This window comes from Henckelia pumila, chromosome 3, assembly GCF_033568475.1.
Source record: "Henckelia pumila isolate YLH828 chromosome 3, ASM3356847v2, whole genome shotgun sequence".
Classification (NCBI taxonomy): Eukaryota; Viridiplantae; Streptophyta; class Magnoliopsida; order Lamiales; family Gesneriaceae; genus Henckelia; species Henckelia pumila.
Window position 1 is genome coordinate 149,155,204 of NC_133122.1, and position 25,861 is coordinate 149,181,064.

Here is a 25,861-nt window from a genome sequence, read left to right on the forward strand (position 1 = left end):
GTACACAACCCAAATTTCTAACAGTGTGCAATGTTGTATCAGCAATTTCGACAAAAAGTGACTGAAAATGGAAGATATAGGACTAAGAGTATAGTTGAACGACATAAAAGGCAAAAGTCGCAAATAAACAAATATATATAATCAAAATTAAAATTTTCTTTTATTTCTATATATTTATTATGGATTGATATGTGTACATACTACATACATACATTTATTATGTAGAAAAAGTTTTATTCACGTTCGATACTTACAATCCGCCTTTGTAAATAGTAATCCGGCCATCTTAATTTTTCATTGTGCATGCAATTATGCCACGAATGAATGAATATATATATATATATATATATATATATATATATATAATTCATCATATCTAATAAATGAGTGTCACATCAATGGTTGGCACAAAAGTGGGCACATTGGGTGGGTAACATATCAAAATTATATATATGTATATATTATAAAAATCTTGACTGAGATTTACCATGTCCTTGTACAATGTCACAACTTTAATTTTCTACACTACTTTACATGCCTATAAATATGAGATTCAAATCTTCAATCTCCACCAAAGTTTCTCTCGTAGTTTGACAATGGCTAGCTTTCATTTCTTGCGCCATTTGCCTGTGGAGACTGTTGAATTCTTACTCTTGGTTGGGTTTGGCCTTCTTTGCTCGCAATTAGCAGGTTTGTTCCCTTATATAAAAATGCTACGTGTAAACATTCCATTACACACTCAATCACACACGATGTTTTTGAAATTACGAAATTATCCAAATGAAAAAATCACATGAGATAATTTTGTAATTTCAAAAATGCTACGTGTAAACATTCCATTACACACTCAATCACACACGATGTTTTTGAAATTACGAAATTATCCAAATGAAAAAATCACATGAGATAATTTTGTAATTTTAAAAATAACGTATGACCATGTGTGTAACGGAATGTGTACATGTACCATATGCATACATGTGTTTTTTCTTTACTAGAAGATAGTAACGTATGCATAACAATACAATAATGACAAATTTTTGTTTCAAACAAATTTTATGCAGATGCTCAAACAGGAGCCTGTTACGGAATCCTCGGCAACAATTTACCTTCGCCGCCGGAGGTCGTTTCCCTATGCCACCAACACGGTATCCGTGCCGTTCGGATCTACAACCCGAACCAGAGCATCCTCCAGGCCCTGAATGGGTCCGGAATTTCTGTCATGATAGGAATCCCGAACGAAAATATCCTTTTGATAGGGAAAAGCCCTCCCAAGGCACAAGCATGGGTCCAGTACAATATCAGGAGATTTCCAGGCATCAATTTCAAGTACGTCGTTGTGGGAAACGAGATCAACCCGTTAGACCCCGCCTTTGCGGCAATCGCCCCGTACATCGGCCCGGCCATGGAGAACATTAACTCGGCCCTGTTCGGACACGGGCAAACTATCAAGGTTTCGACGGCCATAAGCACAGGACTTCTCGCCCAGTCGTATCCTCCCTCGGCCGGAGCTTTCAGGGGAGACATCTCCGGGTATATCGGCCCGATCATCGACTTTCTAAAGAAACAAAACTCTCCTTTACTGGCCAATGTATACCCGTATCTGGATTACATTGGCGATACCAGAGACATAAGTCTGGAATACGCCCTGTTTACGTCTCCTTCGCCTGTCGTGATAGACGGGCCTTATCGATACCAGAACCTGTTCGATGCGATGCTGGATGCCGTTCACGCGGCTTTGGAGAAGTACGGGGCAAACGATGTGGGCGTCGTGGTTTCGGAGACGGGTTGGCCTAGTGCAGGTGGACCGGCTGCAAGTGTCGAAAATGCGGGGATTTACAACAATAAGTTGGTTGGTCATGTAGGTGGTGGAACCCCGAGGAGGCCTGGAAGGCCTGTGGAAACTTATATATCTGACTTGATTGATGAGAATCAAAAGAGCCCGGAATATGAAAAACATTGGGGTGTTTTTTATCCAAATAAACAGCCAAAATATCCCATAAGGTTTTCTTCACATGGAAATTGAAATCCTCTTTAATTTAATTCTAGGCAGGATTTATGTGTTTTGTTCCGCATGTTACAACTTTTAAAATGAAAGTCGATTTGAACCATACATACTAGAATCGAGTATTTCGACTCTATCTTAGTCCATGCATCTTTAATTTTTATATGTGCCTACCATGTTGTATGTGTCGGGACGTAACTAGGATTTCATATTATGGGGCTAATCATAAATGTTTTGTCAGCTTCTATTCTTGGAAGATTTAGGAAAAGAATACGATTCATCATTATTTGGGGAAGAAATAGCTGCATTTAATTTGTTTGACCTGAATTTGATTTGTTATAACAGTGATGAAGAGTAAGCAATGATTTTTTTTTTTTCTGCATTATTATCACTACCATGTACAAATTTCATAAATAAAATTAATTAATCACAACTAAGAAAGATATAATCAAAACTAAAATTCTGAAATATTAACCAAATTAACATTTTCACAATTTATTTTAATTACTAATAAGTAATAGCATTTAGATTGACATAATTTCAAACTATAATATATGTTCAATAAAAGTCAGTTATCAAAAAGTATTCTATGCTTTAAACAAAAATAGGGAAAAAAAATAACGATAATAAATGAAATCTGTAAATAAAAACTATTCAAATAAGATGATTAGACGACAATTAAGGAAAAATGTGTTATGCAGTATCCCCGTAAAAAAGCAAATAACTAATGAAATTTCAATATATTGTTTAATAACTAATCAATAAAATATTTTTATAGATACGATCCAAAAAATAAAAACATAAAAATGGTGAAAATAGTGTTTTTTTCGAGGTTTGACCGCTTGGTATCGATGAAAGATTTTTCAGGATTTCAAAATTGAAATTTGTAAAATAAGCAATATATCTTTTCCAGAGTGCATACTGCATCTCACACATAAAAACCATTTATAATTTTTTATCTAAGGAAGATCATTTATCTCTCCTTATATATAAACTGGTGTGTATTCAATCCAGACAAAATAATAAAATTGTTGAAAGAAAAAAAAATGTTATTCATAAAAAATGCTATTCATAAAAAATCTAAACTATCTCATCGATTCAATTCTCTATTTGGTGAAATCTATATATATATAACGGTAATTTATAATTCAGTCCCCAAATCTAAACTTAAATTGGTAATCAGTCTCTGTCAGAAAAAAACTTTGTTTAAACTTCCTGGGCCCACATGTTTTGTTTCGGATGAAATTTGGTACAAAACATGAAAAATATGGTACAAGTACATGATATTTGAGTATCAAATATGTTAGATCTAGTATAAATATATGATTTTCGAGTACTAAAAAATATTGATATTAATAACACATTTATCTTATTTGGATGAAAATCGATACAAAACATTGAAAATATGGTACGCATATGTGATTTTTGAGTACCCAATGTGTTAGATCTAGTACAAATATATGATTTTTGAGTACTCAAACACATGTTGCAAGTTCACATTAATAAAGATGTTTAGATTTTATACTCAAAATTATATTTTTTGTACTCGATCTTGAACAATTAGTGCTCAAATATCTTTTATTTGTACCATATTTTCAATGTTTTGTACTTAATTTTATCCAAAAAAATAATGTGGGTCCAGGGAGTGCAAACAAATTTTTTCTGACAAGGGACTGATTCTTAATTTGCTTTTGGATTTAGGGACTGAACACCAATTCACCCAATATAATAACTGAGTTTTTTCCATTTTTGATAAAATTCCGCCAAAAATAATTAGCTAAAAAAGGAAAACAAACACAACTTATTTCTAATTATGTTTTAAATACAACAAAATTTTCCATCCTTTTCATACATTATATATATTATATATATAAATATATAATTTATAAATATAACTCATATAATTGACGCAAATTACATAGTTTATAACCTTTCGATTTGCTAAAAATATGTAGGTAAATAAATACTACAAATATAATAATAAATAAATTATAATTTTAAAATTCGCTTAATTACCCTACAAAAATTCAATAATTTTAGGAATCCTTACATATTAAATAAATGCTTTAATATATAAAATATTTAATAATTCATATAATTATTTAATAATAATACAACCAATTTAGAAGATTTAATAATTATTACATATAAAATCTACGTAAATGAAATAATCACTTAATTTCTTTTTAACATTTAAAAGTCTTTAGTTTCGGAGCTTTATTTTTCTTTAATTTTGAGTTTTGATTGATTAAGACATTTTAATAATTCCAGTATTTTAATGTGTTGGTATTGTTTGAATAATTTTATTAATGAAGTTTTATTGTTGTTTAATAATGTTATAAGTCCATTATATAATTTATTTCCATAGGTAAAAATCTATTCATAAGTTAAATTGATGCAAATTCAAATAAACAAAATGTTATACAAAATTATTTAAACTGGACGTTATTTATGACAATATAATCATAATTATGGTAAATATCACAAGTTTTGAAATAAAATTATAATCTTTTATTTCTAAATATAGAGATTATCAATTTAAAATTCAAAACAACTACAAATAAAACTAATTTTTTAATTTAATTTAAAACTAAACAATTAAAGGTTTGAGTTTCGATCAGATATATGCAAATATGACTCCTATAATATATTACAAAAAATACATTGTAAAATTATTTCATTAATTATAACAGAGTACTATCAATCTTATCAAATTGTTAAATATATTTCCCCTTTTAGTATCCAGTTTCAACTTTTATACACGATTTGGTTCAGTAAATTAAAAACAAGAGTAATTTCATATTAGATTTAAAACATACAAGTTGAAAATGGATGCAAATTAATCACCTGCCAAACAACTTAGCCAATAAAAAAAAAGTAAATTTACATACGGGATTCAATCTCTAAATGGAAAAACCTTGGTTAAATTCATGGTTCATGCCTTCAAATAATTAACTTAATAAAATACAAATAGATAAAATAGTGTAAACGGAGAGCATTAATTATTAATAAAGAGTGTCTAACTTTAAATATAAAACCTATTAATTAAATTAACGATTCAAAACATCTATAAATAAAATGAATTTTTAATTTAATTTAAATCTCTACATAAATACATATTTTAGTTTCAATCAAATACATGCAAATATAATACCTCCCATAACAGATTAAAAAACGTATATTAAAAAATCAATACAATAATTACAACAAAATATGATCCATCTTATCACTTAACAAATTTTTTGAATATATTTAATTTTCTTTATACACAGTATCGACTAACAAATCAAAAAATTCATCATTATATTTCTTTAATTTAATTTAAAATTCAACAATAAAAATTGATTGTCAAAAAAATTCTCTAAAGTATAAGATATTCCATATTATTAGATTTGAAAAATGCAAGTTAAAATTGATACAAATATTGTAATAATTTTTTTTCCGACCAATCAACTTAGCAATTAAAATAGGAAAATTATATGTTAGGGATTCAATCCCTTACTGTAAACATATAGGTAAATTTTATGCCTTTAAATAACTTAACATTACATAAAAAAAATAAAAATTTAAACACTCGACACTGAGTTGAGCAATGAATATTATGAAAAATGGTAAAGATTTATAACATGATAGCTAGGAATAAAATCTACTAATTATGGTAGTAAAACAAAGTAATAATGTTGAAAAACAAAAAATTATGTGAATCAATACCATAATCTTTGCCTTAGTTTTCAAAATATAGAACTGCAATCAAATTTTTAAAAAACCAATCAATCAAACTTATTTCTTATTTAATTATTATATATTTAACACAAATACACATTTTAGTTTCTATTTTTTCGGGCAATAAGGTATATTTTATAAAATATTTAAAAAATATGCAATTGGGAAATTCAATGTAAAATTATAAGAAACTGTGAACAATAAAAAAATCAACAATATTTCCTTTATTAAAAAACAATACCAATTAATGATTTATCAAATCAATCAAAATAATTCACAAGTTAAATCTAAATAAATGACTGATTTAATTTCAATCTAATAACATCAACTAGGATATATTCCAAATTTAGATTAAAAAATTTTAAGTTTAAAAATTTATAATAAAATTGTAATATATTTAAATCAGAATAATTTTTTGTAAAAAAATAAAAACATGGGTTATTGAGTCAATCACATAAGTCATGCTTCTCAGATATAGAGCATATATAGTTAAATCACATATTATTTTTGAAAAAAATTTATCATCCAATCATAATTTCGAGAAATTCAAAACCCAAGCTCAAATCCAAACTCACATATTTTCATAAACAATTATCACAGAATCATAAAAATATAATGCTCCCACAATGATATAGCGAAGAACATTCAAACATATAAAAGACTGCTGAATTTTGAAGAATCAAAATTACTATGGAGCGACTAACAAAATCTACTATGACTAGATGAAAAATTAACAATCAAGAAAAATATAATTACTTATACTTTTAATTTAATTTTTGGGATTGAATTTTTGAGTTATTCATACCATATATTTAATGTTTGAAATACAAGATGGAAAAACTGTCCTTACGCATCATTTTTTACCTGTCATTCTGTTATTGAACCCCTTCTGCTTATATGCATCGGAAATTGAAACATAGATGGATAAACATCAACTTAAAATGATATGTTGATGATTATCAATCAATTTCTAATAACAATGCATTATCTATCATATACTTAACTTTCTTGAGAAGATATAAGTAGTCGTTCTTACTAAATTTTAATTTTTTTTAAACATGTTCTTTTCTCGAATGATGAAGTTTCTACACCCTTGAAATCAACAGAACAAACATTTATTTCACAAGATGGATTGAGAAATTCTACTTTGAAAAAAAAACTGTTGGACGAGTTCTCATCAATAAAAAAAAAAAAAAAAAACTAAAAGTGACATCACGTACAATACACACTACATCTCTTTTATTTAAAGATCGTCTTTTATAGTTTTTAAATTTTTTTCCCATGTTATTTTTATTAATTATTATAAAATTAAATTTGTTTACATTTTAATTTAAAACTCAAAATTTTTCACATCATTCACCAATTTAATCATACTACATGCGAAATATAATCCGTGCATCGCACGGGTGAGATACTAGTAATTTTAAAAAATTAAAGTTCTGCATGTTTGAAGAAGTATTTATAAAATAATTTTATAAAAATAATTTTTAAATATTTTTATAAAATGTTGTTTTAAAAATAAATATATATTTAGACAAATATTTTATAAAAATATTTTTATAATTTATACGTTAAGCCCTCCCGACAAAATAATCCTGGATACGCCCTTGACGGTAAATTACAATAAAATACCTAAACCAAATGTTAAAATGTTCCCCAGTCCATTCGTCATAATTTTTCAGCACAAACTTCCTGACACAACGGTATTATTCATTTGAACTCCCTAAAGCCTATCAAACTACCATAATACCCTCCTTTGTTTTTTGGGTAAATTGCATATATCACCCTTGTGAAATCCCGTGTTAGCTAATAACCCCCTGTGAAAAAATTTTAAGCTAATAACCCCCTGTGTTCTAGATTTGTAGCATACACACTCCTTCTGGCTAAAAAATGACAAAAATGCCCTTGACTTTTATGAACTATTTAATTTATCATTTATTTTATGTAGGGGTATTTTCGTCATTTTTTAGCTGAAAAGGGTGTGTGTGCTAAAAATCTAGAATCACAGGAGGTTATTAGCTTAAAAAAATTTCACAAGGGGTTATTAGCTAACACGGGATTTCACAAGGGTTATATATGCAATTTTCCCTTGTTTTTTTAAACCCCATAATACCCTTTTGTATTAGTTTATCTTTCTTCTCTCTTACTGCATTCACCTTAACAAATATCACCTTTTTTGTTTTTTTTTTAATAATCAAACCCATATGCAATGTAGAATCACATGTGTTACCCCGAGAAAATATTTCAACCCGAGCCCGTTTATAATGGGTCTGCTAGATATGACCAGGACTGGTATTTATGGGCCGACCAGGGCTGGGCCTAGTATGCCGTACGCATCTTTTTTATAATTCGAGTGAGACTCTGATACATGTGAGATAAGTATGGATCTTCTCAAATATTCACAAGATAGAGATAAACTTAAGAAGGGTCCAATGGATGAAGAGTCCTAGTCCAGGATATGTTATAATTCTACTAGGTAACTTATTCTATTTTCTCCTATAAATACAGGTACTGTTATGGTTGTATTCATTATTCATTACTCACTTTTATATTCACGCACTCATATCTCTCAGTTTTCGCATTAATCATACCCTCTGCCTTCAAGACACTGACTTAGTCATCGGAGGGGTCACGCCGAAAACACCTTCGGCGTCCCTTTGACCTAGTTGTTGCTTGTGCAGTTCCGCCACACCCGACCCGACCTAATTTCTAAAGGATTAGGAGGATCCATTCTACCAGACCGAACCCGAGGTAAAATTCCGACATCATCAATTGGCGCCGTCTATGGGAATTTGAAGAAAAAGAGTTTCGATGGCTAATCAGAATGGAAATCACCCAAATTTAGAGGAGTTAGTAACTCAGGCTGTTCAGAGGGCTTTGGCGGAAAGGGATGAGGCCAATCCTCCGCACCTCGATCATAATGCCCACCTCGAGGAGATCAAAAAGTTGAAGGAGGAGATGGAGCAGTTAAGGAAGAAGCAGGCCGGGTACCTAGCTACCACAACCAGAAACATTCCTTTTACTCAGGAGATATTGGACGCCGACCTCCCCAAGCAGTTCAAATTGCCTCATGTTGGAGAATATGATGGCAAGGGAGATCCTGAAGACCATTTAGCGCGCTTCAAGAATGCAGCTCTGTTGCATAAATATTCTGATCAGATTAAGTGTCGGGCTTTTCTTACTACTCTCATAGGACCAGCCCAGCAATGGTTCAATATGTTACGCTCCGGAGAGATCAAGGAATTCAAGGATTTTATCAAATCCTTCATGCACCACTTCGCCAGTAGCAAAAAGCATCCTACCACTACTTTCAGTCTCTTCGCAATCAAGCAAAGGGAGCATGAAAATTTGAGGGCATATATCCGCAGGTTTAGTGCCTTGGCTCTTGAGGTACCCACTGCGACACCAGATCTGCTTATCAGTGCCTTCATGCAAGGGCTGGATACAAAAGATTTTCTCAAATCCCTAATAAAAAGACCAGCGGAAACATACGAGGAACTACTCGCCCGAGCGGAGAAATATGTCAACATGGAAGAAATACAGGTTTCTAGAGCTGCTTTGAAGAGGGAACGACCAAAAAGTCCAAAGGATAATAGGGTTCCTAATCATAATTCGGGAATGGGACAGCCATTACGGCCCGTTTTGTTGGGAGAGTTCACTTCTCTCACCCCTTTACGCATGAACAAAGTACGAGCTTTACAAATTTGTGACGATCGTAAACTCACGCAGAGGCCTCCCTGGGCTGAGAAGGGACCTCGTAATAGGGAATCAGATAAATATTGTCACTTTCACAATGAGTATGGGCATACGACAGAGGACTGTCGTCAATTAGATCAAGAAATTGAAAGAATAATACAGCAACACTCTGAATTAAAAAACATATTGACTCGGAAGGAAAGGTATCGCCCGAACAAGGGACAGGGAGGAAGGTCAAGACAAAGAGCCCGGACTGCTCCTCCCCATGAAGATTTCAACCAACCCAATCAAGAACAGCCCAAGGATGACCGAGCTCATCAGAGACCAGCCCCGCCCGCTCGAGGAATTATCAACATGATTTCTGGAGGTCCTACTGATGGTGATTCTAACCGAGCTAGGAAGACTAGCAGCAGAAAGTTAATGAGTATGGAGATTGACAATCAGATTGTCCATACTGGCCCGACCCTCTCTTTTGGACCGGAAGATATGAAAGGGGTGGCTAGCAACCATAATGACGCACTAGTAATAAGAGCTATGATCGCAAATTATGATGTAGCCTGGATATTTGTGGATTCAGGCAGCTCTGTCAACGTTCTATTTCAGGAAGCAATAAGTCAAATGGATTTGGGGCAGTACAAGATAAACCAGTCGTAACATCACTCTTTGGTTTCACAGGTCATGCCATCCGACCTGTGGGGTTAGTGCATTTACCCTTAACTCTGGGTAAAAGCAGCATCCGCAAAACCAGGATTGTGAGTTTCATTATTGTTGACGCTCCGTCTGCCTACAATGCCATACTTGGAAGACCTGCCATGACCACTTTCATGGCTGTGGCATCAGCCCTGCATCAGAAAATAAAATTCCCGGTGGGAAATGAGGTTGGTGAGGTAGAAGGGGACCAAATCATAGCTCGCAAATGTTATGTAGAGGAAGTCAGAATAGAGCAAAAGGTTGTCAGGACTGATAATGTTGGCAGACCTGGACTTTCTGTGATGGAAAAAGTCAACTTGATAGAGGACACATCTGTCACCACTGAAGAAGAAATTGAGGAAATCATGATATCACCTCCCTCTGGGGTGGTGAAATTGCTCATACCCTTGAAACACAGTTGAAGCAATCGCTACTGGAATGCTTGGAAAAAAATAAGGATGTCTTTGCATGGTCGGTTTCCGACCTGACAGGGGTACATCGGGAAGTGGCAGAGCACAAACTCAATATAATAAAGAGTTGTCGTCCTATTATCCAAAAGAAACGACACTTCGGTCCCGAAAAGGATGCGGTTATAAAGGAACAAGTGGACGAATTACTCAGAGCGGGACACATTGAAGAAATCTACTTCCCGACCTGGCTGTCCAATATAGTGCTGGTGCCAAAGTCCTCAGGCAAATGGCGCATGTGCGTGGATTTTCGGGATCTAAACAAGGCTTGTCCAAAGGACTGTTATCCGTTACCCAGAATTGATCAACTTGTCGATTCGACAGCAGGACACGAGCTGCTCTGCTTCTTGGACGCCTATCAAGGATATCATCAAATCCCATTAGCCAGAGAGGACAAGGATAAAGTAAGTTTTGTGACGTCAACAGGAACATATTGTTACGTAGTTATTCCATTTGGGCTCAAAAATGCTGGGGCTACATATCAAAGGCTGATGGATAAAGTATTCGAGCAACAAATTGGGAAGAATATCGAAGTCTATGTAGATGATATTCTGGTCAAGACCCGAACTACGGACCAGTTTATTACCGACTTAACTCAAACCTTTCAGACCCTGAAGCGCTACCAGCTTAAGCTAAACCCTAACAAGTGTACTTTCGGAGTCCGAGCTGGAAAGTTTTTGGGTTATATGGTCACGCAAAGGGGAATAGAAGCTAATACTGAAAAAGTTCAAGCTATCATTTCTATGAGCTCCCCTAAGAATATACAGGAAGTACAGAGATTAACGGGAAGAATTACAGCACTGGCTCGATTTATAAGCAGATCGGCAGATAAAAGCCTCCCTTTCTTTAAAGCATCAAGGAAAACGAAGAATTTTGAATGGAATGAAGAAAGTGAGAAAGCATTCCAAGACTTGAAGGCTTACTTAAAACAATTACCCGTATTGAATAAACCTACCCAAGGGGAAGAATTGTTCTTATATTTGGCAGTTACACCCCGAGCAGTCAGTTCAGTCCTTGTCAAAAAGGACGGAATGATCATCAGCCCGTATATTTCGTCAGTCACGCCCTGAGGGGACCCGAGCTCAATTACCTGACTCAGGAAAAGCTTGCTCTAGCTTTGATCATCACAGCAAGAAAATTAAGGCCTTATTTTCTCTCACATCCTATTACTGTACTCACCAATAGTGCTTTGGGAAAGATCGCAGCTAACCCGGATGTATCGGGTAGACTGGTCAGATGGATCACAGAATTGAGTGAGTACGATATCAAATATGAAGCTCGAACAGCTATAAAAGCCCAAGCCCTAGATGATTTCTTGGCAGAAACAATTCAGCTAGAACAAGAAGAACTATGGAAGATCTTTGTAGATGGGTCGTCATGCAAGTCCGGGAGCGGAGCAGGAATTGTAATAATCTCACCTTGGGGTGAAGAGACTAAAATTTCAATCAGACTAGACTTCAGAGCCTCCAATAATGAAGCAGAATATGAGGCCTTGTTACTCGGCCTTAAGGCAGCGCGGAATTTGGGGGTTTCCCGAGCTATCCTATATTCCGATTCCCAATTAGCTATTCAACAGGGCAATGGAAAGTTTGAAGTCAAGGATGATAAAATGAGGAAATATGCCAATTCATTGGACAAGGCCAAAGAAGGATTCACAGATCTGAAATTAGAGCTAATTCCCCGAACAGAGAACATCAAGGCTGACCACATGGCCCGTTTAGCCAGCTCCTTGAGTGACCGACCGGATCCCATTGTCACGGGTCGGGAGCTCGTGTCCCAGCTGGAAACTTTGGATGACATGCTAGCCCAAGTACCAGAAGGGGATTGGAGGTATGATATACACAAATATCTAACTACAAAAGAACTGCCAAGTGATAATGAAAAAGCAAGGGAAGTAAAGAGAAGGGCCCTCCGCTTTGTCATGATCAATCAAATTCTGTTCAAGCGATCCTTCTCTCAACCTTTGTTAAAATGCTTGGGCCCGGATGAGGCCAATTATGTGTTGCGAGAAATTCATGAGGGATCTTGTGGCAGTCACCTGGGCAGTCTTGCCCTAACTCGAAAAGCACTTCTGGCAGGATTCTTATGGCCTACCATGCGAAAAGACTCATCAGCTCTAGTTAATTCATGTTATAATTGTCAGAGACATGCTAACTTACAGTGGAGACCGGCAGAATACATGAAGGCAGTAGTAGCTGCCTGTCCTTTTGATCGGTGGGGAATGGATATTGTAGGACCATTCCCTGTTAGCACGGGGCAAAGAAAGTTTTTATTGGTCGCGGTCAACTATTTCTCTAAATGGGTGGAAGCCGAGCCCCTAGCTAAAATTACAGAAAATGAAGTGCTCAATTTTCTGTGGAAAAATATAGTATGCCGTTTCGGAATCCCTCGCACGTTGGCCATGACAATGGGAGGCAGTTCTATGGTTCCAAAGTTCGAGCATGGTGTCAAGAGATGAAGATTGAACAAGTTTTCACCTCTGTTGCATACCCTCAAGGGAATGGACAGGTTGAGGTTACCAACAGGACGATTGTCCAAGCTCTCAAAACACGGCTAGATGCAGCTAAGGGTAAATGGGCAGATGAACTCCCTTCTGTATTATGGTCCTATCGAACTACAACTCGATCTGGTACAGGTGAAACTCCTTTCAGTATGGTGTATGGGATGGAAGCAATTCTCCCGGCAGAAATTGGACAAGAGAGTGCGAGGATAATGGCGTATGGGGCAAACAATCAAGCATTACGAGCAATGGATTTGGACTTACTCGAAGAACACAGGTCCCGAGCAGCACTTAGGCTCGCAGCCTATCGTAAACGAATGACCCAGGCTTACAACAAAAGAGTATACCCTAAAGTTTTTCAGGAGGGAGATCTGGTTATGCGCAAGATACAACATCCAGGGGAAAGAGAAAAGCTGGAGGCCAAGTATGAAGGCTCATTCAAAGTAATAGGAAAACTGGAATTGTGGCATATTATCTGGAAGATGCCCAAGGAAAGAAAGGTAAAAGGCCCTGAAATGCTCAGCACTTGAAAAAATACTATCCCTAAGCAAGCCAGCCCGGGTTTCACCACAGTATCTATAACTCATCAAGCTGGTCCTTAACCAGTGGGGTTTTTTTTACATTATGAAAGTCAGTCCTGTTCTTATTAATCTCAGGGTCAGTTTTGTTTTGTGTCAATTTTGTTTTTTAAAAAAAAAAACAATCGCGCAGTAGGAGCCAATTTTTATTATATAACGCATTAGTACTTTTAGACATTCTTTACAAAGCCCTCAAAGTCCACTTCAGTGGCACGCAAGGACCACATCAGTGGAACTAAAAGCCCAGGCAGGTCTGGCACTCAAAGTCCACTTCAGTGGCACGCAAGGACCACATCAGTGGAACTAAAAGCCCAGGCAGGTCTGACACTCAAAGTCCACTTCAGTGGCACGCAAGGACCACATCAGTGGAACTAAAAGCCCAGGCAGGTCTGGCACTCAAAGTCCACTTCAGTGGCACGCAAGGACCACATCAGTGGAACTAAAAGCCCAGGCAGGTCTGACACTCAAAGTCCACTTCAGTGGCACGCAAGGACCACATCAGTGGAACTAAAAGCCCAGGCAGGTCTGGCACTCAAAGTCCACTTCAGTGGCACGCAAGGACCACATCAGTGGAACTAAAAGCCCGGGCAGTTCGGGCACTCAAAGTCCACCTCAGTGGCCCACCAATGGAATTCAAAACCCAGACAGGTCTGGTGCTTAAAATTAGTAATTAGCAATACTAACACCCACATTTTACTGGGTAATTGAAAATCCTAGTATGATTCAAGCTCGAGGGTCACAGTAGAGTTTAAGGAGCTTAGAAAAGGTACTAATTTGCATCCAACTAGTCCAGGCACCCTTGAAGGTCGGAATTCAATTCTCACTCATCCAGTCCGGGTACATATAGCTCGGGTTTTAGGGATACACTAGATTAATTATGACTTGATTCAGCCAGTCCGAGTGCATATAGGATAAGTCCTTAAAATTTTTAAGGGTGTAGTTTTGTCATCCAGCCAGTCCGGGTATATTTAGTACGGGCTTTCAGTAATTTACATGGTAAAGTTTGACTCAACTGGAATTCAACCAGTCTGGGTATATATGTAGGTCGGGCCCTTAAAGGATTTATACTTGATAAATTCTGTGGCTGGATTTGCATGCACATTTATAACAGTAAAACCATGTTGGAAAAGGAAAATTCTTAAATAAACCTGAACTGGGCAAAAACATTCATATGTGAAAGAGTAAACAATGTATCAGCCCTACCTGGGCAACAACCGAAGTCAATGACCTCGCAGGGTCTACCATTTAGATCATGTTTTTAAACAATATTTATACAAATAATCAAAGGGCGGGGGCGTCCTGTGACTTTGAGCTCTGATCGGGATCTTCCGGCTTCTCTTGCTCGGCCTCCTCCGAGTCTTCATCGGGCATGTCATCAAGAGCCTTGGTACAATCTAGGAAAAGGGCGGGGTGCTCGGTTTCTGAGTACCCATTAGCCCTGAACTGGGCTAAGCACCCCTTGAAACCCTCATCAAAGAAAGTAGCTGCCTTCTCAGCTACGGCGTTAGCAAAATCAGCGGAATTCAAGAATTCTCTTTTCCCGACCTCCTTCGCAGCCTCAAGTTCCCGAGTCAGGGCCCGTACTTGGTTCTTTAGTTCAATCTTGTCCACTTCCAGCTCGGCAGTCTTTTTATGAGCAGCCTCCAGAGCATCCCGTATGGATTCAATCTCCACCCTCATCTCGGTCACCTTTTCATCATGATCAGCCTTCATTTCCCGGGTTTTTCGTGTGAGCTCAGAAATCCGAGCAACGAAGGCCTCCTGGTTCAGGTTGTGTTCCTCCCGGTCTTTGAAAGCTCGGCTGGTGATCTCCCCTCCCCAAGCTAGAGCCTGTGAAAACATGAAGGTTAAAACCCAGCTCGGTACATGACAGCTCCGTATACAAGGTAAGATCGAAAAATGCAATATACCTGCAGGGATGCAAGAGCGAAGTTCTGTTCAGCCTCCAAGGTAGGCACTCCTTGAAAGATTTTTAAATCAGAACGAGAAATCAGGTTCTGCATTATGCCTAGGCACCCTTGGGGGTCGGGCTTCGAGAAAAATGACATCTCTGGGACCCCGGGCTGATCTGGCATTCCCTGAGGTTCAGCGTCAGGTAGGGACCCGAACTCTATTATGGGTTCTTTGCCACGGGCTCGGGACGAGGAAACAATGGACGGCTGCTCAAGCTCGGGAAGATTGGCGCTGGGCTTTTCCTTGGTTTTGGAAGCTTTCTTTTTTGACTGTTCAGGGGGAGGAGGTTCGGTATGAGTTCTGGCCTCACTGTCCTCTGTTTTCTTCCTCTTCAAGTTCTTCAGTGCAGCTCTGAAGTTGGCAGGCATAGCGGCAGATTTGATCCTGTCGTCTAAAAATAAAAAATGTATACATATATAAAAATACGATAAATCAAAGGCATAAGGGGAATCAGTCTAAGATAAGGATAGCACGGGTACAGGGGTACTACCTACATCCCCTTGGATCTCTACTCCCTTCCCACTGAAGCCATAATAACAGAGCAGATCCTCCTCAATCAGGCTCTCAATATCAAAAGTTTGCGCAGACATGGTATTGATAAAATTGGTAAAGTTGTGAGTAGGTAAAGCTGGCAGTTCAGGACTGGTAAAGTTCATAGCCCAATTAGACCGGCATTCCCATGGCTGGTTGGGGTTGACAAAAAAGTATCTGTTTGTCCAGCCTTTGTGGGAGCTAGGCTTACCCTTCAGAAAGGGGTATTCGGGTCGCATGGAAATATAGAAGCGGCCCGGGGCGGTTTTCTTAATTTGCAAGAAGTAAATGAAATTTCCTATGTCTAAGGGAATTCGGAAGAAACAGAAAAGTACACCTAATGATAGAATTGAACTAAAAGAGTTCGGGGATAATTGACTCGGGCACACACAAAAGTATTGACATAAGTAGGAAATGCAGTTCGGGACTGGAAATCTTAAACCAATCTTGATTTGATCTAGGCTGAAGCTCAAGAAATTAGGAGGGGGTCTGTGAGCCCGGTCTTTACGGCCCGGGATTATAAGATCATAGGTATCGGGCATTCCCCATTTCTCCCTAATGAGGGGACCTAGGTCTGGACTTAGATGGGAGGCCAGGACTTCATACCATTGTTTCCCTTTGGCAAATAATCGGGCTTCATCCGACCTGAGTTTGTGCAATCGCTTTAATTTTTTTATACGAGTCTCCGACAGATCCAGCTCTGAGCTTGGATTATTGGAATCGGAGGGCTCGGGGTTGTTAGAAGGAGAATTGGATGCTTCAAAAAAGGCTACTATTTCCCGAACATAAGTCTCGTCTGGGGAGGACATATTAATCAACCTAGTATAAGGACGGTAGGACTTACAGGTGAAAGAGTTGTAGCTCGGGAGTGACACAAACAAGACAGAAGCAGTAGTCCGGGTCGGGCGAGCTCTTGAAATTTTTGCAGCGTAACAGTACAAGAGTGAAAGGTGAAAAAATAAATTTTTACCGCCTAGTATATATATAGAGGTGGTGAATCGATCTGGACCGTTGATTTTTAACATGATCTACGGCTCGGGATGGGACAAGACATGTTTTTTTGGCTTCGGGAAAAGAACCGTCAGAGGACATCTGAGCCGTTCACTAAAAACACATCACGCGGATCCTGATCTAGACCGTTCAAAAGAAACACATTGCATGAATTAAATTCTGAACTGGTCGAATGACACATGCATAGATCGGGGTTCGGATTAAATTCTTAGTCTAACTTCATTCTTCTTTTAGACCAGTTCGGGAGGTACTATTGTTACCCCGAGAAAATATTTCAACCCGAGCCCGTTTATAATGGGTCTGCTAGATATGACCAGGACTGGTATTTATGGGCCGACCAGGGCTGGGCCTAGTATGCCGTACGCATCTTTTTTATAATTCGAGTGAGACTCTGATACATGTGAGATAAGTATAGATCTTCTCAAATATTCACAAGATAGAGATAAACTTAAGAAGGGTCCAATGGATGAAGAGTCCTAGTCCAGGATATGTTATAATTCTACTAGGTAACTTATTCTATTTTTTCCTATAAATACAGGTACTGTTATGGTTGTATTCATTATTCATTACTCACTTTTATATTCACGCACTCATATCTCTCAGTTTTCGCATTAATCATACCCTCTGCCTTCAAGATACTGACTTAGGCATCGGAGGGGTCACGCCGAAAATACCTTCGGCGTCCCTTTGACCTAGCTGTTGCTTGTGCAGTTCCGCCACACCCGACCCGACCTACTTTCTAAAGGATTAGGAGGATCCATTCTACCAGACCGAACCCGAGGTAAAATTCCGACATCATCAACATGATTTTCGAGAAATCAACTGAAAAATTTGTAAGAGATGGACAAAAAATCAAGAGGAAAGAAGATGATGAGTTAAATAAATCGGGGAAATTTTCGTAGATGTTATTAGTACATTTTTATCACATTATTATTATTTTTTATTTTTTCATATTGTTGAAACCATTTAGTTTGATTTTGTTTTATGAAAATACTTTTTTTCTCTAAAAACAGTGTTTAATAATATCCTTATATATATCCATAATTGTGATCAAGTTATGCTCAATTTGTTAGAAAATAGAATGAATACTTGAAATACGTGAATGAGTAGCCTAAAGTATAAAAATTAAAATTTAAGTCTCGATACTCGATTTAAGTAATTGGACGTCAAAAAATTTTGGTTAATACTACATATAATTTCATTGTGATAATGATTTGGATTTATAATTTGTTAATATCGATTATTTCTTTAAAGAAGTAATTTTTTGATTATGTTATACATTTTTCAAAGGTCATGAATTATTGAATTTACTGCTATCTAGTTTTGGAAAAATTATTTATCAATTAAAATTAATCTAATAAATTAGTTATAATGGGGTGTCAGATTGTATGTCCATCAGCTGTTTAATTATATTGATGTTTAAGAGTGAACCTTTGAATGATTAAATACAATGTCAATGACATATGAACATAATATTACTATATAAGTGTAATATATTTCATTATGTTATAAACCAATTCAAGTATTTGTACGTAATGGTGTCAATTAATTTTGAATCTCTTATGAATACATCAATTTTACAGATTGAAACCTCATTTTCAGTAAATAAATCAATTGTGAATTATTTTCTAGAATTCTTTGAAAATTCTTAAATTCATAAGATCTTCCTACTGATATTCAAAATGTACAATAATTAATAACGTGTATTTATTGAATTTTCTGAGGCAATTATAGACCCTGGGAGACAATTCGTATTGGTCAATAAAAATCGATTTCAATGCCCCTAATACACGTTTCACAATTAAATTTAGTTGTGATTTCAATCAATAATTATTAAATTTTTTGTGCATTGAACGAATTATGAGGCGGTTTTTTAAAATAAAAAATAAAAAAATTGCTTGAAAATTAATCAATATTATACAGATTCAATTAAAAAAACGTTGGTACAGTTTTATGAAATCAAAGTACAAAAGTATGCAATGTAAGTATTAATGAAAGTACATTGAGCACTAAAACAATTAAATTGAGCATTCTAATGGATGAGATCATTTAATGTGAATGTTCAATTCGAAATGATTGAGTATTATTAATGTTTCATGAAATCAAAGTACTAAAGTAACTATATTTGGGAATTAATTAAAATAATTCGAGCGCTAAATCAAATAAATTGGGTATTCGATTTTAATTATAAGAATAAACTATGTAAAGATACATGAATTCATAAAAACCAACTAGCTTGTCTATTGTGTTGAGCACTAAATCTTGGATTCTTGAAAACCATCTAGCTTTTTTATTTTCTTGGTGTTGAATTAGGGTTGTATTCAACATTGTTGGTGGAAAATATGTGCACGTTTTGAGATGATCATTCTCTGTATTTTGGTAATATATATGTATAGTTATTGAGAAATCGTTTCTATTGAGCACTGAGTGCAAAGTTTACATTAGTTAACAAATACATATTATTAATTTATGTATAATAATATTCAATGTTGACACTTAAATAGGGTATCAGAATTATCTATAATTTTAGTTATTCTCTCGTACATTGATGAAACTTTCAACTCTTTTCCAACCGTAACAAATGTAATATTTCCTTCAGCTAAAGTTGTAGGAATAATACCCAAAATCTGACTACCTCCAAGATGAGCTGCTGTTGAAATAGATCCCATTAACCCAATATTGTCTCCTCCGTATACCAAGTGAATTTTTCTTTCTGCTAACTTTTTTTCAAGATTAATTGCTGCATAAACAAATATTTCACTCTTTCCAGTATTAGAACCACAAAATAATCACAAAATAGTACTCGTATTCTTTTAATTGAACCTTGGTATCAAATGACCATATCCACTTGAATACCAAATTTACTTGTTCTAGTGTTCAATTTACTCTAATTGTTAGCCAACTTCGAAAGCTTTATCTTAACAAAAAAATATCCTATTTTTTTGGATTGAATATTGAAATCAAATAGTCTCATACAATTCGAATACTCAATTTATGTGTTTTAGTGCTCAGTTTATTCTAATAGAATTCCAAAAAAAATTCCCAATTTTTTTTGAATTGAACCTTAATTAATATCAAAGTATGTCATTATTACTCAAAACTCTAAATAAACATGAAAACAACAAAACATAAGAACACAGACATTATATATGCACGATGTTGAGAAAATTAAATACCCTAATTTAATCCATCAAATTTATCAATTAGGAACACATAAATTGATGATTCTTTGTAAAACCAACTTCAAAATCGAAAGAAAGGCGACATTATCACATCAAGCTGCTAGCAAAATAGAACAAATTCAATAATCCTTTAAATGTTTTCCATCCAAAATCTTTCATTCTCATTCGAAGACGAAAACTATAACAAAATAGAAAATTGTGCACAACATCATTATATAAAATATTATCGATATTTTTGAAGAAAAAAAAACTGAAAACCAAACTATTATTAAAAATAATCAATAATGATAGTTTGCAAAATTAACTATGCAATTGGAAGAAATCACGTACAGAAAAAAATAATAATAATTACAACAAAATAGACATGGATTCAAATATTCTATTCCAAACGATCCAATCTTTCACAAAAATTCAATTAAAGATTTCAGTCTTGCAATTAATTAAAAATTCAAATTTCAATGTGTTCATGAAATGATAATCATGTGGGAACGAGAATTTAAATGCCTAATGAGTGTTGAAAAAATAATTTACAGGTATTTTTTTTTTTGAAAAACTTATACAAAACAATTTTACAGTGATTTTTTGTTGATACTTCTGTTTTCTTGGCTCTTTTTGAAGTGGATCTTCGAAGGGCCTTCTGATTCTCGTTTTTGTTGTAATGGAATGGTGATTTAGAGTTATTTTTAGCTTGGATTTCCAACTTTTATGAGCTTTGGTTGATAATTGGGTTTTGGTGGGGATGACTATGAACCCAAAAGATACCCATTTATTGAAAATTGTATTTGGTGGTAGAATGACGATCAGACGATGTGGAGGTGGGAAGCCATTGTACTTGGTGCTTATTGATTGGAAGAAATGACAGCAAAGTGGAGGAGAAGAGATTTTAGCGTGGGAATGAAGAATAAAAGGTCATTGGGTGTTTGGTTCAAAAAGTACACATGTGCAGATATCCCAAGGGCCCTGCATTATTTGGCATGGTAGGGGGGAAAACCACGGACATTCAATCCACGTAAAATAGCTTGTATTGTCAATAATTTTTTAACAGTACATGAGATTGTGGAGCATAATTACTCTTTTACCCATAGCCCTAACAAATTATTGTTCTCTCTCTTTCCCCACTGGCTTTCATCGCATAACACAAAAAAAGTAGATCCAGATCCAGTCGTCACGAACGTGAAGAAAGCTATGTAGATACATCTACAGATCTGCGAGGTAGCTTCTTCACGGCCAATATTTGAATTAACGTCTTTTGCTGTACCATTTTTACGACTATATTTCCAGAGTTTTACGATTTCCCATTTACTCATATGCGTATTCTTGATCTTGTCGGGTTCTTACACCGTTAACCGGAACCTTTTTCAGCACAAACCGTTCCCATGGTGAGCGTAGTTACACCAGCATCGGAGTTTTGAAAAATATTGATTTCGGAGAACGACTCTTCGTGCAGTGCTCAGGTATTGCAATGTAATTGTAGCTGGAAAATATGTGTGCCCCTGTTTGCAATATTTTTGTGTGTCGGTGAGTATATAGAGCTCCAGCGACTATACTTTTACTTTAAGTTGGACAATTTCTTTGATAAACCAGCTCATGATTTTTGAATGGTAATTTATATATGTTTCATTTTCTTAATGCTATATGAATCTTTGAACTAAGGTGCCTTCGTACAGACATCCATATTGTTTTGAATACATGAAATGAGTAGTGGTCTTTTTGTTACACAATCAATTCCAATTTTTTTGTTGTACGAAAGTGCATTTTTTTTTTTGTTTCAGTACAGTCGCAAGATGGACAGCAAATGTCGAAACATACTCATCTTGTTATTGGTACACCAAATGTTGTCTCGAATGTATTTGATGATATGTCTTTTAATACGACACCGTAGAAGAATGTTGGAGCGGCGACGCACTGGTCGCCGCAGATCGGCGAATTCGTACTCGATGACGGATAGAATAAATGCCCAAATGATCCATTTGCATAGGATCATTGACGCTGGAGATGTCCAATGTGTTATTAATCTGAGAATGAATCGTAATGCATTTGCATGTTTGTGTTATCTACTGACTAATGTTGGAGGCGTAGTAGATTCTAGATATGTACGAGTGGAGGAAAAGGTAGCTATGTTTTTGTCTATCTTGGCACATCATAAAAAAAATAGAGTCACTGGACATGATTATAATCGTAGCGGACAGACAGTTAGTGCACATTTTCATGAAGTATTGCAGGGTGTGCTGAAGTTACACCCACTACTTCTTGTGAAGTCTTCCCCAATTGACGAAAATTGTTCAAATGAGACCTGGAAATGGTTTAAGGTACTTATATTACTTTGTAAACATGTCATAAGGTAGGCATTACTGTTGGTCAGCCCATTTACAAGTGTAACACCATACTCGGATTTTTGCTATCAACTACTGTAGGGTTGTTTAGGTGCACTAGACGGGACACATATTGCCGTACATGTACCCTGCCAACAGAGAGCAAAATATAGAACAAGAAAAGGTACTATTGCGGTGAACGTATTGGGTGTATGTGACATAAACATGAACTTCATATATGTCTTGACTGGTTGGGAGGGATCCGCTGCAGATGCAAGGGTTCTAAGAGATGCACTCACTGGAGATGATAGTTTCAAAGTTCCAAGAGGTTAGAGTTAATTACTGTATGTGTTCATTATGTTTATCGTCTAATATTTGGCCATATATTACTGACGTGCATATATTCATGTTTATTATAAATAATGCAGGTTGTTATTACCTATGCGATAATGGATATGCAAATACAGAAGGTTTTTTGACTCCTTTTCGAAGAGTTAGATATCATAGGGACGCATGGGGCAACCGTGCTGCTGGACCACAAAACTACAAGGAGCTTTATAATTGGAGACACTCACAAGCTCGTAATGTGATTGAAAGAGCATTTGGTTTATTGAAGAAGAGATGGGCGATTCTTCGAAGCCCTTCGTTTTATCCAGTTAAAGTGCAGAACCGAATAATTCTTGCATGTACTCTTCTACACAATTTCATCCGATCACAAATGACTGAGGATCCAATGGAAGAATTTGAAGAAGTAGTTGGTAGCCCGGTACAAGAAACACAACATGATTTCATTAGCAGTTTTCAGACATCAAACTCATGGGATTCATGGAGAGAGGAGTTTGCCTCGTCAATGTGGAATACGAACAATTATTGAATTACTTATTCTAGTACTTATGTAGATTGTGCTTAAAGACCTTAGTACTTGGCTATTTTCAGAAAGTATTCCACGTACTTGTTTGGATTGAAATCAATATTTATGATGTTCGGTTGTTTGTATGTTGTTTTAATTATGTGTTTATTTTTTATATATGCGCTAGTGTACTATGTTTGTTTATTTTAATAACTTGTCAGATGTAATGTTGTGCTTATTAATTTAATTTTGTGCCAGATCAATCATCTGTTAGAAATGTACAGCAACGCAACTTCTGGAAGTGTCAATGGAAGTGCGAAGAAACCTGAAAAAACGAGAAGAAGTTGGAGTGCACGTGAAGAAGAGGTTCTGATCCATGCTTTGAAAGACGTAATCAGTAAGGGTTGGAAAAGCGATAATGGATTCAGATCTGGTTATTTAAGTTTACTAGAGACTACACTGCAGACTGAAATTCGTGGCTGTAACTTACGTGCCATTCCTCATATCAATTCTAAAATACATGTGTGGAAAAAAACGTATAGCACTTTGGTGACTATTTTAACAAGGAGTGGGGTTGGATGGAATGATGCTGAGCATACCATAGATGCTGCAGATGAGACGTGGGAAGACATCATTAAGGTATATAATTTAACTTGTTATTGGCCCCGATTGTTAAACCATATTATAATGTTTCCTCTGTATTATATTGTCGTAGGGAGATCAAAGTTTACGAACTATGAGACACAAACAGTGGATACATTTTCATGATTGGTGCGAAATATTTGGTAATGACCGTGCTGCTGGAGACGAACGCATGAATTGTGACAATGCACTGTTCGATGTTTTTAAACTTTCAGATGAACCTCTTACCAATGAGTCCACCCCAATTGACACTCCGACAGCCCCTGTGTTAGAAGTGTCAGGCGACTCAATTTCAGATACTCCGACTCCGTCGTCCAAACCAACTTCCACAACCACTTCGAAGAGGAACAAAAGGATGAAAGTGAATGACGTCGATGAGTCCATAGTCAAGGCAATCAACAACTTTGCGCATATCACAGACAAAACAATGTCAGCTTTGATTAAGGAAATGACAGCCGAGGAGAAGATTTCGGCTGCACAAGATATGGTTTTAGAAGGTGTTCAAGGTCTAACTGAGTTGAATGAAGAAGAGCAAGTACGTGCAGCTCAGTTGTTGTTTAAAAGCCATGATGAATTGGCACTGTTCAAGCGTCTCGGTGAGAAAGGCAGGATATGCTTAGTGAAAAGGTTGTTAAAAGGTGACGAATAGACTTGTATTTCTATGCAACTCTGGTATTTATGTTTTTGGAGGCTACTCACTGTCTCATTACCTCACTATAGTTTTTTGGGTGAGTTAAAATGGATAAGTCATGGTATGACTTCATTTTGGTTTTGCAATGTATGTTTAATGATGGAATGAAATGTAATTATGTGGTTAAAAAATTATGCCACGGTTTAAGCAATTTAGCCTCCCAACCTTGTCTGTCTTAAAATTGCTTATGTGTTGGGAATTGTCTTTGGTGAATAATTTTTGCAGTTTGCCTTAAACCTTTCCCTATGCCATCTCCAAGTGATAATAATTATTACGATGAATTACTTACTACAAGATGTATCCGAGAATGACATAAGTTGTGCTATTATTTTGAGTATAATTTTTTTTAAAAAAAGAATAACTGGGAATTGTGGCACTGATTTTTTCTGCAAATGCATTATTCTTTTTGTTAAAAAATAATACATGTGCATTCGTGTAACATCTCAAACATGGTGTGTGCATGTGCTCTGAACCGCATGTGCAGTAGATTTATTAAAAATTTGTTTCAGTATAGTGCACAATGATGTGCGGAGTACGCAATGAGTGTAAATGCTCCACTATTTAATACTCATTCTCTAATACTCAGTTTTGAACTAGGTTTCTCGTTATTGTCAACGAATATAAAATGTAGAGAACACAACAAGGTATAGCAAATGCATTGAGACTCTATTTCACAACAACCTTCAAACTTAACACAAAAAGGCCTAGCGAACGCATTGCGATTCTATTTCAAAACTTGAAACAAAACACAAGGCCTAGCAAACAGAACACAACAAGGTCTAGCATATTCAAACCTTACATTATCCTCTTGCCCACTAACAATATTCAAAAAGTCTGCCAATTACTAAGAATGACAGCGACTCAAAAAGAGTGGAGCAAGAGTCTAAAGTCAAATACAGTCATCATATACTAGCCACTATTATCATCGGTGAGATCAATCACCTCAACTGGTTTCTTGCCTTCACCCACCAAATTTTTCAAACGATATTCATTTATTGGGCTAGTTTGAAACACCGGTTCTGTGGCGATA

General features: G+C 35.9%; 4 protein-coding genes across 4 annotated transcripts; all 4 read left to right on the plus strand.

Moving 5' to 3' along the window:
* The first annotated feature begins 596 nt into the window (after positions 1-596).
* On the plus strand, positions 597-2,026 carry LOC140889719 (glucan endo-1,3-beta-glucosidase, basic isoform-like). Its single transcript, XM_073297442.1, has 2 exons — positions 597-690; positions 1,065-2,026. The coding sequence occupies exons 1-2, from the start codon at positions 597-599 to the stop codon at positions 2,024-2,026; spliced, it is 1,056 nt and encodes a 351-aa protein (XP_073153543.1).
* Positions 2,027-8,539: 6,513 nt separating this feature from the next.
* LOC140889721 (uncharacterized) lies at positions 8,540-10,536 on the plus strand. Its single transcript, XM_073297443.1, has 2 exons — positions 8,540-10,001; positions 10,100-10,536. The coding sequence occupies exons 1-2, from the start codon at positions 8,540-8,542 to the stop codon at positions 10,534-10,536; spliced, it is 1,899 nt and encodes a 632-aa protein (XP_073153544.1).
* Positions 10,537-13,035: 2,499 nt separating this feature from the next.
* LOC140889722 (uncharacterized) lies at positions 13,036-13,611 on the plus strand. The gene has a single exon (XM_073297444.1). It carries the CDS (start codon positions 13,036-13,038, stop codon positions 13,609-13,611), a length of 576 nt encoding a protein of 191 aa, XP_073153545.1.
* Positions 13,612-22,222: 8,611 nt separating this feature from the next.
* Positions 22,223-24,789, plus strand: LOC140889723 (uncharacterized). The gene is made up of 5 exons (XM_073297446.1): positions 22,223-22,645; positions 22,751-22,976; positions 23,077-23,414; positions 23,757-24,137; positions 24,214-24,789. Exons 1-5 carry the CDS (start codon positions 22,223-22,225, stop codon positions 24,787-24,789), a joined length of 1,944 nt encoding a protein of 647 aa, XP_073153547.1.
* The last annotated feature ends 1,072 nt before the right edge of the window (positions 24,790-25,861 follow it).

What these genes read in the sequence shown, in the direction of transcription:
- LOC140889719 (XM_073297442.1), top strand. Translation starts at nt 597, where the DNA reads ATGGCTAGCTTTCATTTCTTGCGCCATTTGCCTGTGGAGACTGTTGAA. An exon ending in TCTTTGCTCGCAATTAGCAG is followed by an intron (nt 691 to 1,064) that starts GTTTGTTCCCTT and finishes AATTTTATGCAG; the next exon opens with ATGCTCAAACAGGAGCCTGT.
- LOC140889721 (XM_073297443.1), top strand. Translation starts at nt 8,540, where the DNA reads ATGGCTAATCAGAATGGAAATCACCCAAATTTAGAGGAGTTAGTAACT. An exon ending in CTGGATATTTGTGGATTCAG is followed by an intron (nt 10,002 to 10,099) that starts GCAGCTCTGTCA and finishes TTGGTTTCACAG; the next exon opens with GTCATGCCATCCGACCTGTG.
- LOC140889722 (XM_073297444.1), top strand. Translation starts at nt 13,036, where the DNA reads ATGAAGATTGAACAAGTTTTCACCTCTGTTGCATACCCTCAAGGGAAT.
- LOC140889723 (XM_073297446.1), top strand. Translation starts at nt 22,223, where the DNA reads ATGTTGGAGCGGCGACGCACTGGTCGCCGCAGATCGGCGAATTCGTAC. An exon ending in AGACCTGGAAATGGTTTAAG is followed by an intron (nt 22,646 to 22,750) that starts GTACTTATATTA and finishes CAACTACTGTAG; the next exon opens with GGTTGTTTAGGTGCACTAGA. An exon ending in TAGTTTCAAAGTTCCAAGAG is followed by an intron (nt 22,977 to 23,076) that starts GTTAGAGTTAAT and finishes TAAATAATGCAG; the next exon opens with GTTGTTATTACCTATGCGAT.